The following is an 18,094-nucleotide window of genomic DNA, read 5'->3' as shown; positions in this document are numbered from 1 at the left end:
TGTCCTTTGCTATTGGATCTAAATGTTGGTACTAGCCATGATTGAATTGATAGTTTCATCATCAAAAGAGAATTCAAAAATACCTGGGGGGCTATCAATAGGATTTAATGAAACAGCATGCACACAGTCCAGACAAGTACTCCACATACCTCACTGAGATATGACTGCTGGGCCAAACTGAGCATGTTCAGCTGGGTGAGGTTGAAGGTGTTGAGGTCACGGATGCCTGTGGCTGCCAGACGACGTGCCTCCTCTCTCCCAACGGCACACACACAGCCCAGACGCAGCAAAGCTCGAAACTCCAGTGACACTTGGGTCTCGTAGATACCTTCTATGTCTGGCATGGACAGATCTGCCATCAACTCCCTGCAAGTGACACCCCCTCAAGTATGTGTATGTACAGAAAACTGTGTATCTAAATCCTAACTATCAATTTAAATACAAGGGTTTTTGGGCTACACAGCCAAATATTACAATACCCCCACTGGAGCAAACCTGCAGACTAAGAAAATTTCCATTTGTCTGATTAGAATTTAAAATAACATTCAGTTTAACGAGTACTGTCCATGAGAGTTAAGAAGTCCCTTGAGCCATGGCCACATGCAGCAGTGGATGTCTGCACAACTGTGGAGATGATTCAAATTTTTCCGCGTTCGCGAAGAGAAGATTAAAATCTCCACATAACCGTGAGAGATGTTCATGATTTTGTTGCAATCACAAGAGACAATGATGATGCCCTCACAACCGCGGAAGATAACAAGAATTTTGCGGCGATCTCAGAAGACTATAATGAAGTCTATAGGACCTCAGGAGACGATGATGATGTCTACACGGGCATGGGAGATGTTGATAACATTTCCGTGACAGCGGGAAACGATGATGGTGTTTCTGTTACCGCTGAGCAATTTTCTGGATTTGGCAGTGATCTCAGAAGACGAAAATGATATCAACATGACCGTGGAAAGTCATCATGATATTACCTCGAGTTTTTCTTGCCTGGAAATATCAGACTCGCACACCTCTAGTTTTAATAACATTTTCTTTTTGATTTTTGTTGATACGTCTTCAATTACCTTTAATATGGTAGTTATTTAATGTGTTTGGAAGGGTTTAAATTAAACTTAAATTGGCTAGAAATAATTTGTCATTGCTGCATAATTTTTTTCTTTATTTGAAAAACACCCCATTACCTAAAAATACTTTATAGAATGGCATATAGGCAGGGGTTGGTGTAATATAACCAATCCATTCAAAAAAGTTGGTAAAACTCCAAAAAGATGTTTATCAGTATTGAGAATCGAGAATCAATTTTTCAGGGATCGATATCGTGAATCGATAAATTTTGGTATCGACACATCACTATTAGAAACTTATTGAGTGATTTACAACATACTGGCTGTGCTCTCTGTAAAGTTCCTCGGGCACGGAGAACTCATAGAGGTGGAAGGCTGGTCGGGAGCGAGGCAGGATGCGGTTGACTTTGCGCCACAACACGTCGTCTGCCTCATCCCGTGGGCTGCGCTGGTTGACGTAGAAAACTCGTGGTACTACCAGCCTCAGCTGGTGTAGCTCCTGACCAACCAGAGCCCACAAACGCAGCACTCCTGGCTCACTGGTCTCTCCTACCTAGAGAACAACATTAAAGAGAGCGAGCTTCAATATACTAAAACCAACACTGTGTTAAAAAAAGTAAAACTCCTTGGTTCGTGAACTTCTGTTTCATACTTATATCGTTTATATTTACTATACATTTCCTGAGGATTTAGTTAAATAGGCTATATGACAAATTTGGTAAAATGAAAGAAGGAAAATTGTATAACTAAAATGAGTGATTGTAAGGTATAGGCTATCGTTGACATGTAACATTGCAACAGATGATTATCAAAAGAAAGATTAAAGAAAGAATAATATTTTAGATTTTACTAACTTAATTCTTCTTCTTTGAAAAAATCTTTAAAAAGTGAAAATAAAATATATATATTAAATGTTACAAATAAATTATTTTAAGAAAATAAGCTATGGCACCAAGTAGTAAGCCTTACGTAACATGATAAATATTGTTGTTTGGTTTGTTTAAAATAACTAAATGCTGAAAAATAAGATTTTTAAAAAGTTCCCAGAGTTTAGGTGGTTTTAAATATCTTGAGTGATAGGGTAAATAGTTATTTTTTCTGTAAAACCTTTCAAATACATTTGGAATAGTAAATAAACAGTATTGTATTGTAAAGCAATTAAAAGCAAAAGAAAAAAACTCTTTGTTTCATAAACTCCCAAGATTTGGGCTTTTCTAAATGCCTCAGGCAAATTATGAGTTAGGGTAAACAGTATTATTTTAAAATAACCCCTTTCAAATATAATTTAAATATTTAGTTAAACATATATTTTTTATTTAAAAACAAACAAAAGCACAAAAAACACTTGTTTTCATAAATGCCCAAAACGTGGGCTTTTATAACTGTCTCGGGCAAATTAAGAGTTAGGTTAAACAGTTATATTTTACAGTAAACCCCTTCAAATATCAATTAAAATATTAAATTAAACATTATTTTATTTTGTATTTTAAAGCAATGACAAGCACAAAAAACAACCCTTCGCGCCCATTTATAAACGTCCCGCCCACTGGGCATTTGCCCGCCCCACATCACTACAAGAGGGTTGTATAAACAAAGATAGGATTATGCAAGCTTGAAAAAATTAAAAATTACAAACAATTTGTTGCAATCCACCAGGTTTGTGGCCATACCAAGACTACTAGTCAGTGAATATTGAACTAAAAGCTTATAAATGTTGTAGATGTACTTGTATGATCTGCCAGGGAGTATTGAGCAGTGTTTGTTGAGCCTTGCGCAGGAACCCCCCCAATGTAGACGTGCTGCTCCCAGGGTGACTGACAGTTCTCACAGCATCACCACCCCCGACATAGCGCATCTTCTTGGCCTCCGAGGCTCGTAACTGTCGTTTCTCTCTCTGCCAGGCCCACTTCTTCTTCTGATACTCAAGCCACGCCAATCGTTCGGTCTAAATGTGACATATACTAAAGTTAGTTATGCACTTACAATAGAAACCAGATAAGCTCATTGTAGACCTTTGTTTATCAATACTAGGATTTTGACTGTGATTAACCTCTATATACTCTAGGGCAAGTCCGGGATAGATGGACCGGTTAAATATTTCGCCAAATAATCGTAACAGCGCCATAGTCAGTGTCTTGAGTAGTGCCTCTGAGTGTTGTCTGTCTTGAAAAAATTTTAGAAGTCCGACTATTTTATTTTATATTTTTAAGTTATTCTAAGCGGTTTTTGCTAATTACCAGAGATATAAGTTATCACGTTACGGGAAAAATGCACTAATTGGGGAAAATCGCCAAATTTGCACTGTATATTTGAAACATAAAAATATAATCAGAAATATACAATTTATATACAAAAGTTGTTATATTACTAAAGGTACCGTAACTATACATTTATTTAGAACAATGCCATATTGCACAAAGTTATGAATGTTTTGATGACTTTATATGACTTGAAAAGCAAAATTTGAGTTTCGCGGAAAACAAAAAATTACTTTTTCAAAGTTGGATCTAATTTTTATACTTTACTAAAATATGATAAATAAATATTGCATGTATTTATAGGAAATGTATTTCTGAACAAGAAAATATACATTTATATACAGAAATATAAAAAAATAAAGGTTCCAGAAGCATTATTGCGACGTAATGGGCCTTTGGGCCAATGGGCCTAACCTATAAACTGACAAAACAGCTGTTTTCAAAAAAAATATTTCTCACATTTCCTAACGTCGTATGACAAAGTTCTCTATACAAAAATAAAGAACAACTCAAGTTATTTCTAATGGTACCAACCACTTCCTGTTTAGGCTAAAATTAATACTTGTAGATTTTTTTCAAGAAAACTTGTATTACGAGATTTTGTAGATCGCAGCTCAAAAATGTCACGCGCAAAATATTGTTCAAATTATAATAGCAATTTTATTGATATTTTAGTGCTACGAGGTTCGTTTATAAATGAAAATAGAATTTCAGAATCTCCTCTTTCCAACGGTATCAAAATTACGAGTATTATGCTTCTGGATCATTTTCATTACCTAATAAGCGTTTGAAAAAAAAAATGTCCTAAACGCCGTTAAACAGCGGTCGGGCACCGAGCGCACACATCAGAACGCCGTTTAAACGGCGCTGGGCAGTCCTAGGGTTAACAGTACACACAGACCAAGGGCGAAAACATGTTAAAAAGTGATCATTTACTTTTTAATACTCTGCAATCTTGTTTGTAAATAATAAGAATGTTTGTAAATATTCTTGTTTTTTTATATTTTTGATAATCTTTTGTAATGTCGAATATTTGCTACACCCGGTCTATAGCAAATACAATTGTGAAATTATTATATTTTTCTTGAAATAGCCCAAGCGCCGCATGTATGCGTCAGTTAATTTTTGTTTATGTTTTTAGGTGAAAGTAAGTGTAAAAAACAGATTTTTTAAGAACAGTTTATAATTGAACTAATATAGAAGCTGCATGGCATAATGCAGCATACATACAGTGATGCAGCAAAGTAAAGAACAGTTTTTCCAACTGTTGTGTTTTAAATAAAGAATAGATTTGAATAACTTAATGAACTCATTTTATTAAGATGTAAACAGAAAACAAAACTGTAAAATCAAAACATAAACAATCATATTAAAATAATTATCAGCTGGTATAGCAATCCTCCTCCTTTATTTTTCTTCATATACTTACAATCTTCTTATTTGGTCCACATGTCTTTTACACACAATTCCGTCTTCCATTCTAACAAGATAAATTTTTCCAACTGTCCATTTGTCATTTGAATTAAGGGAGTAGTTCCTCACCAGCACTCCCTCTCCTAAATTAAAGTGTCGCTTTGTTACTTGCATCTCTGTCTCCTGTCTCTTTCAAATTAGGCTTCTCTACTAATAGATCAAGTTCTCTTCTTATATTCCTCCCAAACATGAGGCTATAGGGAGACTTCCCAGTCGTGGAATGTTTTGTTTTTCTCAACTGTTTTAGTATAGTGTTAATCTTGCTCTCGACACATCCATTTGCAATTATAAGGCTCTTAACAGTTTGGACCACCCTTTCAGCTTGTCCATTTGATTTGGGACAAAAGGGAGCGATGGTTTTTTGTAGTATTCCATACCTCATGAGAAAATCTGTAAATGGTTTTGAAGTTAATTGAGTCCCATTGTCTGATACCAGTACATGAGGAAGCCCGAAGGTTGTAAATAACCTATCTAATTGTTTAACGCACCAAGCTGTGGTTGTAGACTTTGTAGGTATAATTTCTACCCACTTACTGTAGGCGTCAACGACGATTAAGTACCACCAACCCCGCAGTGGACCAGCAAAATCAATATGTATGCGTTCCCAAGGTCCGTTCGGGAGCTCCCATGGGTGAGTTGTCTCCTTCGGTGGATTTTTCAATTTTTGTTGACATGAATGACAATGTTTCACCATAGCTTCAATTTCTTGATCCATATTTTTCCAATAACAGTAGCTTCTTGCTAGCAATTTCATTTTTGTAATGCCCATATGGCCAGCATGTAATTCTTCCAAGACTTGCACCAACTATCATATGACATCACCAATCATATCCACAGACCAAGCGACGCAGTTGTGCGTCAGACATCCTTGTAGAAAACTGCAGAGAATTCAGTGCCTTCAAATAGACCGTTTCAAAGATATAAGCGTTTTGTTAACATTAGAACACCAACGCAAATATGCAACGTCAGTCTATTTTAATGTCACTAGCCATGGGTAGAAACCAGCCGTTGCATATGTGCGTGACTGGTCCATATGAATTAAAAATTTTGTACTATTGTGGTAGCGAACAAGTTAAATACGTGTTCAGAAGAAAACCAACATAAAATGGCAAGCTTCTTTTTCGAGAAAACAAGAAAGGTGGTCCATCTATACCGGACAATCGCGATGGATAGAAATGGCTGAATAACAATTTAACAATAATAACAACAATTTAGCAATAATAATAACAATTCAATTAATTATATTAATTAGTTTTAATTAATTTTGAAGAGTTTAATAATAATAATAATGTATTTAATATTGGTTTCCTAGCAATAACATATCATCTTATATAAAAAATTTAACCTGGCAATCCACAACACATTATTTTATTTTACAGTCGATGGTAAAAATTACTCATGTAGGAGAACTATTTTTCCATAGCATTTCTAATTGCAGATACTTTAACTGCCACAAACGGTTCCCACACTCTACACTGCATGCTTGCCTTTACTACATCTACCTCGTGGACCTGTTTCCCTCCCTTTACATAACATTTTAGGATCCCTGATACATTAATCAAACTGCCACAGACGGTTCCCACACTATGCACTGCTAGCCTTTACTACTTCATTCACCACTTCCTACATCGTGGGCCTGTTTCCTTCCCTTCCCATAGCATTTTAGGATTGTAGAGACATTAATCTAACTGCCACAGACAGTTCCCATGCTCCGACTGCTAGCCCTCACTATTTCCTTCACCACTTCCTATGTCGTGGACCTCTTTTCCTCCCTTCCAATAGCATTTTTAGTTTTAGATACATTAATCTAACTGCCACAGACGGTTCCCACACTCCCCACTGCTCGCCTTTACTACTTCCTTCACCACTTTCTACGTTGTGTACCTGTTTAAGTTTGCCATTAATGAGATGGATCCATGAATGTGATTCACCGACGAATTGTTTAAGACAAATGTTATTACTTATTAAGCTTACTTATTTAGCTGTTTAACTTACTTGTTACCTTATTTAGCTACGTAAATCAAATCTGTAAAATACTGTAGGCTACTTAAGAAAGTATGCTTTATCCATGACTGTACCTATTCGTTCAGTGGTCGTTTCCAAATTGCGACTGAAATGTAAACATAAGACTTTCTCTGTAATATTTTATCAGTTATCATCATCCTAATTTGATACCTTTATACTGTGTTTAGGTCGCGGCTTGATTATATTATGCTATGATTCTCTGTTTTATTTACATTTACGTTGTTATTTTGTAACCATCATGGCAACCAATAAGGCCAATGTTAAAATTTAAAAACTTTGAGTTGCTTTTAAATTATATAGGCATTATCAAAAATTGAAATTGGTTACGTCTAAACCATCCAAACATTTTACAAAACAACCTTGGTAAATTTGGCTAAAATATGATCAGCCCTTATTGAGTTTTAGTGTTATAAAGATTGCATTGAAGTTGATCCCAAAGAGCTTCGCTTCGCTCCGCTTAACAAAATTACAAATTTGAGTTGAGATTTTCTGCAAGAAAATCTGTACATGCAAGAATATTTTCTTTAAAGAACTAATAGTGTGCAAATTCAGCTGTTGTGGCAATATTGTTGTTGATACATGGACACTTATTTGTGTATGTATATGCAATGTGAATAAACCAATAAACATGAATGATTTTGACAATAGATTCAATTCCTAACTTGGAAGAATACTTTGACCCTGAACTTACTTTGAACAACAGAATAGATCAAAATTATTAACAAATTAGCTTATTATTTTAAAGAGGGTCTGCTGGTTATATTACATTTCCTTCAATACTAATTACAAAATTGTTTACAGTGAAGGTAGCAGGTTTGCCTACCTTGGTTGTGCCAAACGGTGGTGGAGTTCCCAGGGCCTCTCTCCATGACGTAGTGACTGGCTGCTGAGACAGAGAGCCGGGGGATTTGTCTCCGTCTCTCTTCCTCTTGCTACTGTAGGCCAGAGGTCTCTTACCTCCACCACTCCTGCCTGCTGCCAAGTCCTCAATATCTGACGTCATAGGCTGCTCACTAGAGCCAGGCTCTTCCTATAAAACACACACAATAGTTATTTGTGTAACTAGTGAGCAAAGTGGCACTTTGCTGCACACGAGAGCAACGTTTACGCACGAGCCGCAGGCGAGTTCGGAATTATCTCGAGTGCAGCAAAGGCCTTTTGCACTTGTGTAATTATATATATCCTACAGTCACTTAAAGCATATAAATAATTAGTCTTTCAAACACTCTGAAACAGGTTTTTAGGTTCAGCTGGCAACACAGATAGGTGCCCTAGAGAAATTAGTGCCCGGTCCGTATCACTCTGCTATTTTTTCCTCGGCAAGCAATGTGCTCCGCGACTTGAGAAAATAGTTCCATATATTTTTTTTAATTTGCAGTGATTTCCGCGCCTAAAAAATGCTTTAACCCACCGAGGGTCACGCGTCAAAAAATAGACGCACAACACACTTTGTGTAGGGTCACGCGTCTAGTTTTTGACGCACAAACATCGTTTACGGCGAAGGCTCTATGACTGACTGAATCGGATTGAACTGGATCGAGTTAGGTATCGTTCTTTCCGTTTTATTCTAAGCTTTCTCCAGAGGTCTGTCTCAGCGCTGTTTTTTCTCCGAGCCGATCGTAATTGTAGCATTGTAGCAGACAGCTGACTTTTACTTGACTTGGTGTTTTAGTTTTAGTACGTTTACGTTTACGTTTGTTTATCGTCGTTTTTGGTGGTAAAAATCAGTAAAAATGGACAGTAGTGATATTCGTAATGCACTAATTGAAGATATAAGTGATGTAGAAGGACTAGTTGATGATCCCGAAGAAGTAGGCAGTGACATTGATGTGAATTATCCTTCAGATTCTGAACTATCTTTGCTAGACTTTTCGTCAGGGAGTGGAGAGGAATATGTGCACGATTTGGACGATTTAGAGACGTCAGATATTGACGAAAATCTTGAAATTGAAAATGAACAAGACCCTAATGCAGGTAGGCCTAGGCTAATACCAGTACAGCAAAACATAGAACCTTGGATTAGGGTGTATCCCCCCGAACCTCCGAAAGATGTCAGACCTCAGTTTCAAGTTAGGGCTACAGGACCCAAAGATTTACCCCCAAGAAATTCTTCCCCTATCAATTATTTGAACCTATTTTTGACAGCTGCCTTTTGGAATCTCATAACAAGAGAAACTAATGCCTATGCTCAAAGAACATTAGATGAAAAGAGAGATAATTTGAGTCCACAATCTAGGTTCAAAAGATGGTCCAATGTTTCCATACAGGAAATGAAAAAGTTCTTTGCTATTCTTATCAATAAGGGAATGATTGTTAAGAAAAACATCAAATCATATTGGGACACTAGAAAAACAGAACATATACCATTTTTTTCAAACACCATGGGGGTAAATAGGTTTTTACTCATAAGCAGTTTCTTGCATTTGACATCGGCCCGCGCTGTTGAGAGGGGTCAGCCTGGACATGACCATTGGATGAAAGTAAGGTGGTTGTTAGATCATCTCAATTCAAGTTTCAAAAAACACTTTGTACCAAATCAGGAACTCTCCATCGACGAAAGTGTAGTGGGAACAAAGAACCGATGCATATTTATTCAATATATGCCAAATAAGAAACACAAACAATACGGCATTAAAAAATTCGAACTTTGTGATAGTGCCACCAATTATGTTATGCACATGGAACTATACAGTGGACGTGATTACCTTTCTGAAGCTAACTATGATGAAGAGTTGTTTACCGAGAGGGTAGTAAAGAACTTGATTGAAAAATCTTCATTGTTTGACAAAGGATATCATGTCTTTACCGACAATTTCTATACGAAAATCCCATTGGCTTTTTTTTTTAACCTTCTTGAACGACAAACATTCATCACAGGAACCATAAACAAAAAGTCAAAATTTATATCAAAAAGAATTAAAAACTAATAACTTAGGAGAAAGGGAAACAGTATACTTTAGAAAGGGAAATCTGTTAATGGTTGGTTACCGTCAGAAACTGAGTAGGAAAATTGTGTATTTGATTTCTACAGCATACCATGCGGAAGATCAAATTATTACAAGTAAAAAGGGACTGAGAGGCATGAAACCGGTTTTGATACACCATTACAACCAGTTTATGGGTGGTGTGGATGTAAGCGACAAATCTGTGTACCATATGTCTTGCAACCGCACCACTTCAAAGTACTGGAAGAAGCTTTTCTTTAATTTTATTGATATTGCGCTCGTAAATGCTTACATTCTATACAAAGAGAACACTGACAAACCTGTATCAAGAAGAGATTTCCACATATCTATTGTAGAATCCCTCGTAGGCGAAGCAACCTGCGATGCCTTACCTGGACCAGTTCCTGGACCCCATGGGGATTGCGGTGACCACCGACTAGAAAAACTGCATCAAGGAAAACTAAGATTGTGTATCGTTTGTGGTCACACCAAAACCAGAGGCAGAGGCAGGTCTTCATATTGGTGCCCCGGATGTAATGTGGGTGTTCACAAAGAGTGCTTCCACAAAATGCAGCACTTTTGGAGGCATAAAAATTGCAGAAAAAGGGCCAGAGTGACCCTAGACCAAAGTAGCGGAGAGGACTCTGATTAGGCCCATGTGTTAATTCTTCTGTACATAATATTTCTTTTCATAAGTGTTATTTTTTATTTACTAGTGTTGAAAACTATTGACAGCAACAACTTTGCAAGTTTTTTGTCTGACTTTTGTGACTTTATGTAAATATATTTTGGATACTTTGTAATTTATCAAGTTCAGTAAACTTCTTCAAGTTCTTCGAATTCTTCAAGTTCGGCACAGGATTCTGGCCCCATAATCAAGGTAAAACCATGCTGTATTTTTCTCATTTACTAGTAGGCTGATTTTGTACTAACTGTAAATAAAATTTCATACAACATGAAATACTCTGGTTGGTATATGTGTTTTTATGAAAGGTGTTGAGTCATTGGGCGATTTCGGTATTTTCTTTCAAACGCGCAAAACATGTTTTTCACTCATAACTTATTTATTTGATAACTTACCTCACTATATGATTATATATTTGTAATCCTCATTAAATTTAGAACAAAGTGGCTATTTTCAAATATTTATAGGCCTATAATTTATACAATTTCATTGAGCGCGAACTTATTTTTTTTTTTTTTAATTTTCGAAATTATATTTTTTTTTACCTAAAATTTTTTTTTTGAAAAAATGTTCCTTATGTTTTATATATAATATTGAAGCCCATGATTTTCCAAACAAAATGGTATATAGAACATTAGAATTAACATTGTTTTAAGCTTCTCAGATCCGTTTTAATAAAACCTTGCAAATGCGCCAAAAATAGGTGGACATTAAGGCCTAAACTATGGACACTCGGAGGGTTAAAGGTATTTTCTTGTTTATTAAGATGGTAGGAATGTTTTAAAAACGTTTAAAAGAAAAGTCCAGAAAGTTCAGAAATACCGAAAAGAGAACATAAACTATAAACACGAAATGACAGGTTAAATCGTAGTTATAATAGTCAATCAGCTGCTCATAGTATTATTATCTTTAAGTGTTGCCAACCTATTTCCAAGTGTACACGGATTACGTGCTTAATAGAACCACGCTGTTTTGTGTTGTTTCGTTGGAATCCTGATGTGTGCCAAAGTATAACCCGTACGACAAAGTATAAACCGTACGACAAAGTATAAATAAATATGCAGCAATTAGCAGCTTTCTGTACTATAAACAGTACAAGGAAGCCAACTTTGTTGGGTGACTGTAGGAAAAGTATATAGAATGTTAAGGCCCAATCAATATTCAATGATCTATCAATGATATTTAATAGTGATGGACAAGACCCGAAGATTCGAGATTTTTTCGAGATTTTTTTTATCTCGAAGTTTTGGGCGGGATTGAAATACTAACGGTATATTTTCAAAAAATAACTTCTTGATCAGCATTGTACGTGTTATTAAATTTACGGAAAGTAAATAAAAGAAACGTCTTATAACACTTAAAACATATATTTACGCTTATACTGTTACTCACAAGACGGTAAACATACAAAAACGATGGTAAGTGGTGATCGATTTCGATTGGACACTCCAATCATCATCAGACCCAATAGGCGAATGACAAGAATCTTGAATGGCGTCCCTACTTATACCCTATTGGCTACCGGAAGCACCGGCCAATACATTTTTATAAGTACAACTGGAATCAAAATGTATTTGTTCATTAATCAACTTATTTCTATCTTTACATTTTTCCTTATAAATATACAATTCCTCCCAAGCATTCATTACATATCCTTTCTTACAATTCTTTAAAATATCTAGACTATCCTCCATTTTTCCTAGTGAATGCCCATTTTGTAACAGGTGTTGTGCGACATTTGTTCTTTCCGGTTTGTTGTTCCTCCACGCAGATATGTGGTTTTTGAAGCGGTTTACGAAGTTCACAGTCTGTCCAATGTAGAAGCTATCACAATCGTTACAATTGATTTTATAGATGCCCGAAGTGTCAAATTTGTTACAATCTTCTATTTTTGGATGCAGTATTTTACTCATGGTGTTCTGAGTCCTGTAGGCTATTGAAACTCCGTATTTCTTGAATCTGTTAGCAGTCCTTTGTGTTGTAGTCCCCGTGTAGCTAAATGTGATATATCTGGTGCTTTCCTCTTTTATCTCTTCTAATGTTGTTCTGCTGTTTAGTGTATTCTGTCTATCGATTTTTCTCCTCGTCTTCCTTGCGATGTCCTCTATCGTCTTGGTTTGAAATCCATTCGCTTGGGCGATCTTCTTAATGGTGTCCAGTTCTTTTTTCCTATTGGCTTGGCTAAGAGGGATCTTATAGGCTCGGTACAGCATAGATCTAAAGGCTGCGGTCTTGTGGATTGTCGGATGGATAGACTTGTTGTTGATTGTAGTGTCCGTTTGCGTAGGTTTCCTGTAGATGTCAAACTCTATCTTGCTGTCTTTTCTCTCTAATGTGAGGTCCAGGAAGTTGATCTTTTTGTTTTCTTCAAACTCGTTGGTAAAGGTGAGGTTTGGGTGGTGGCTGTTTAGTGTCTGCATCATCGTTTCATGCTCCTGCTCCTGGGCTTGTCTGAAGATAACAAGAATGTCGTCTACATATCTAACATACAGTTTTACATCATGATTCTTTCTTAAATTCATTAACATTTCTTTTTCCTGGTGCTGTAAAAATATTTCTGACAAAATTGCCGAAAGTGGACTTCCCATAGCTAAACCATCTGTTTGTTCGTAAAATCTATTGTTAAATCTAAAATAATTTTGTTTCAAAACAGTCACAAGCAATTTTACAATCTGATTGACATATTCATCGTCTAAACTATTCTGCAAAAGCCTACATTTAACAAGATCTACAGTTTCTGATACAGGTATGTTTGTGTACAGATTTGCGATATCAAATGAGACTAGCCTACTATTCGAATCTATATCTATGTTCTTTACACGTTCAACAAATTCATAACTATTCTTTACATTGTATACATATTCTAATTCTAAATCATTGCTGAGCTTACTTGCTAACAATTTTGAAACATTGTAGGTAGGAGCACATTTAAAGTTAACTAATGGTCTGATGGGTACATTCTTCTTGTGTATTTTTGGGATCCCTTTCATCACGGGCGCTTTAGAATTTAGGATGTTCATCTTCTGTCGATATTCTTCGGGAATCACTCTGGTGCATCTCTTCACGACGTCGGACAGCTCTCTTTGGTACCTCTGCGTTGGATCCTTTTTCAGCTCTTTGAAGTTATTTTCTTTGATGAAATCTTCCGTCTTCTTTATATATTCTTCTTTTCCGAGCACTACGATGGCGTTGCTTTTGTCTGCTTTCACAACAATTGAGCTATTCTCTTCCAGCTTCTTCTTTATATTGTTGCATGTCTTCAGTTCTTCATTTCTGCTGGGGTCTATGGGTCCTAGGCTGGTGAAATCGTTGGCTGTCACTTCCTTCCGAACGGCATAATGGTCTACGTCTCTGAGTGATTTTACATTTGCTTCGACTTCAGTAGCTAGTAGTTCATTTTCGTCCTTCTTCTTCATTGGGAAATTGTACTTCATTCCGTAGTTCAGTATTTTCGTTTCTTCTTCACTGAATTGAATGTCTGTAAGGTTGATGACTCTCTTCTGGAATTTGTGTTCTGTATTGGTCCTATCCAAGTCTTCATTAGGTGTATTCTTCTCTACGAGTTTGTCTAATTTGTCGTTTATCCGTAAATATTTCCGGTCCATGGCGTCTTCAACCTCTTCACTGACGACTTCGTGTAGTAAATTCCACGCAATTAGTCCGTATAATCTCAAAAATTGTAGGTGGATGTCGTAGGCAATCTGGTTCAGTTCTTCTTTTTCACAGTAAAGTTGTTTGATCATATTTTTGATGAATAATACCTCTCCTTGTTCCTTTGTTCTTTTAGCGGCAGTGGTGTTACAGTTGACCTTGATTTTAGCGTATTGTGGTGTAATCCTCTTCTTGATACATTCTTTGTTGAAGTAAATATCTGCAATCTTCATGGAAATCTTGATTCTTGTATCCCTATATTTTGCTGCTAACTTTGCTTGACTAGCTTCACTAAATAACTTCTTGATCAGCATTGTACGTGTTATTAAATTTACAGGAGCAGGAGCATGAAACGATGATGCAGACACTAAACAGCCACCACCCAAACCTCACCTTTACCAACGAGTTTGAAGAAAACAAAAAGATCAACTTCCTGGACCTCACATTAGAGAGAAAAGACAGCAAGATAGAGTTTGACATCTACAGGAAACCTACGCAAACGGACACTACAATCAACAACAAGTCTATCCATCCGACAATCCACAAGACCGCAGCCTTTAGATCTATGCTGTACCGAGCCTATAAGATCCCTCTTAGCCAAGCCAATAGGAAAAAAGAACTGGACACCATTAAGAAGATCGCCCAAGCGAATGGATTTCAAACCAAGACGATAGAGGACATCGCAAGGAAGACGAGGAGAAAAATCGATAGACAGAATACACTAAACAGCAGAACAACATTAGAAGAGATAAAAGAGGAAAGCACCAGATATATCACATTTAGCTACACGGGGACTACAACACAAAGGACTGCTAACAGATTCAAGAAATACGGAGTTTCAATAGCCTACAGGACTCAGAACACCATGAGTAAAATACTGCATCCAAAAATAGAAGATTGTAACAAATTTGACACTTCGGGCATCTATAAAATCAATTGTAACGATTGTGATAGCTTCTACATTGGACAGACTGTGAACTTCGTAAACCGCTTCAAAAACCACATATCTGCGTGGAGGAACAACAAACCGGAAAGAACAAATGTCGCACAACACCTGTTACAAAATGGGCATTCACTAGGAAAAATGGAGGATAGTCTAGATATTTTAAAGAATTGTAAGAAAGGATATGTAATGAATGCTTGGGAGGAATTGTATATTTATAAGGAAAAATGTAAAGATAGAAATAAGTTGATTAATGAACAAATACATTTTGATTCCAGTTGTACTTATAAAAATGTATTGGCCGGTGCTTCCGGTAGCCAATAGGGTATAAGTAGGGACGCCATTCAAGATTCTTGTCATTCGCCTATTGGGTCTGATGATGATTGGAGTGTCCAATCGAAATCGATCACCACTTACCTGTACCATCGTTTTTGTATATTTACCGTCTTGTGAGTAACAGTATAAGCGTAAATATATGTTTTAAGTGTTATAAGACGTTTCTTTTATTTACTTTCCGTATATTTTCAAGACAAGATTTTTAACAAAATAAAAAAAAATTTTTAATTAAAAAAAATAGAAATTTAATTTTTTTTAATTTAAATTTTTTTCCTATTTTTTTTAATTTAAACTAAAATTAAAATTTTAAATTGTTTTTTAATTTTTAAAAATTTTATTTTTTTTATTTTACATTTTTTTTATTATTTAAAAGTAAAAAAAATAAAAAAAAATTAAAATTTAGAAATAAAAAAAAACTGCAAATATTTTATTATTTATTCTTTACATGGAAATATTGCTTCAATTGTTTTATGTTTTTTTACATAGCAAATGATGAGAAGTTTTGTTAGTGTATGCAGTGTAAGACATGATTTACTACTGTAAACATGGCCAAATAAGTCACTCCAAAATCATTCTAAAAATAACAAAAGACTTAAAAATTTTTACTTGATACTTATTTAGCAATAATGTTGTTTTTGATATTTTTCAAAGTTGAACTATATACTAACTGATATCTCCACGTTTCCTATGCAGAAGAGTTATTTTTAAAAAGTTACTCTCTCTCTCTCTCTCTCTCTCTCTCTCTGGAGTGGCCACTGGTACCCTAAGAGGTACTTGGCCTCGCCCACACACTGCCTCCAGATGTCTCTGTCTTTGGTGTCATTTTCACTCCTTCGGGAGTCTTCTTACATCTTTTTGTACTTGATCCTTCCATCTAAGTTTGGGACGGCCTCGTGGTCTCCTGCCTTCGGGGTTTCTATCAAGTACATTTCTCGTAGTGGAGTCTTCCTCTCTTCTCGAAATATGACCAAACCATCTCAATCTTCTGCTCTTGACTTCCGCTATGATGTCGGGGTCTTTATAGCGCTCTCTAATCTTGATGTTGTGTCTCATTCTCCATATTCCATCTTCGAGCGTCGGGCCATATATTTTCCTGAAAACCTTGTTTTCAAATGTTATAATTTTTTCTATTTTTTTGCTCATTGCCCATGTTTCTGAGCCATACAGTAAAACCGGTCTTATTATTGTTTTATAAATACGTAATTTGGTGTTGTGGGATAATAATTTTGAGCTTAACAATCTATTGCATGCATGGAGGGACCTGTTAGCCGAATTTAACCTGTTTATTACTTCCAATTCTTCATTATTGTTGTCTGATAATAGGACTCCTAGATACTGAAAACTATTTACTTTCTGACTTATTAATATTTTTTGTATATACTGATGTTTTTATTAATGTTATTAATGTTATCAATGAATTGAATAGGTGTTAAATTAATCAAGGTTGAATTCAGTTATCTTGTTCAAATTGTTTTTTCTGAATTTATTCTTGATGATATTTATTTATAGTTTTTGAATGGTAATTAGGTTTGATCAGATTGAAAATAAAATATGTCTTTGATGAGTTAAATTTCTTCAAGTAGGGTAAGCCTAATATTCAGAAAATGGAGAGTTCTCACCAGGTTGGTTCTTCACAGTGGCAAGCTAATATAAATCTAGATGTGGCAGTGGCAGTACAAATTTAAAATTTAAAAAAAATATATAAAGAGGCTAAACTGTCCTTCTGTTTCTTTTAGGGATGGACGGGTCCCGAAATTTCGGGAATTTTTCGGGAAAAAAATATTCCCGATTATCGGGACGGGATTACATTTGACTCGGGAATTTTTCGGGACGGGATTTGGTCCGATCGTCGGCGATTTTTCCGCTTCGCGAGTGCCGATAACGCCATTATTGCGAGCGATAGGTCCGCGAACGCAGGAGACCAAGTCATTTCGACGATTACGCCGTGACCGCGGAGTCCTACCGACGACCGCGCCGTGACCGCGAGTCATACCGACGATCGCGCCATGACCGCGGAGTCCTACCGACGATCGCGCCGTGACCGCGAGTCATACCGACGATCGCGCCGTGACCACGGAGTCCTACCGACGATCGCGCCGTGACCGCGGAGTCCTACCGACGATCGCGCCGTGACCGCGGAGTCCTACCGACGATCGCGCCGTGACCGCGAGTCATACCGACGATCGTATTGTGACCGCGAGTCATGACGACGATCGCGCCGTGACCGCGAGTCATACCGACGATCGCGTTGTGACCGCGAGTCATGACGACGATCGCGCCGTGACCGCGAGTCATACCGACGATCGCGTCGTGACCGCGAGTCATGACGATGATCGCGCCGTGACCGTGGAGTCATACCGACGATAACCCCGTGACCGCGGAGTCATACCGACGATCGCGCCGTGACCGCAAGTCATACCGACGATCGTGCCGTGACCGCGAGTCATGACGACGATCGCGCCGTGACCGTGGAGTCATACCGACGATAACCCCGTGACCGCGAAGTCATACCGACAATCGCGCCGTGACCGCGAGTCATGACGACGATCGCGCCATGACCGTGAGTCATACAGACAATCACCTCGTGACCCGCGAGTCACAAGTTTCTATAGGTACCTGTAAATTGTTACCCATTTTTTGGTTTTTATAGATCAGTGCCACAATGGTAAAAATTGATTTCGTATGTCTTTTTTGGTAACTGCAAT

General features: G+C 36.9%; 1 protein-coding gene across 1 annotated transcript in view; it reads right to left on the bottom strand.

Annotated features, from left to right (window-relative positions):
• Positions 1–18,094, bottom strand: part of LOC128983180 (DNA polymerase epsilon catalytic subunit 1) — a 249,705-nt gene that overhangs the window by 74,226 nt on the left and 157,385 nt on the right. Inside the window, exons 22-25 of the mRNA XM_054402367.1 lie at positions 7,653–7,859; positions 2,800–3,018; positions 1,394–1,626; positions 150–366 (exon numbers count right to left, since the gene is read on the bottom strand). Coding sequence (XP_054258342.1) covers positions 150–366; positions 1,394–1,626; positions 2,800–3,018; positions 7,653–7,859 — 876 coding nt within the window. The remainder of the gene's footprint in view (positions 1–149; positions 367–1,393; positions 1,627–2,799; positions 3,019–7,652; positions 7,860–18,094) is intronic.

Source organism: Macrosteles quadrilineatus, unplaced genomic scaffold (assembly GCF_028750875.1).
Source record: "Macrosteles quadrilineatus isolate MER2022 unplaced genomic scaffold, UCM_ALF_1.0 Scaffold_1__1_contigs__length_201487025, whole genome shotgun sequence".
In the NCBI taxonomy this organism is placed as follows: Eukaryota; Metazoa; Arthropoda; class Insecta; order Hemiptera; family Cicadellidae; genus Macrosteles; species Macrosteles quadrilineatus.
Note: the sequence above shows the minus strand (reverse complement) of the source record. Positions and strands in the feature narration are given on the sequence as shown.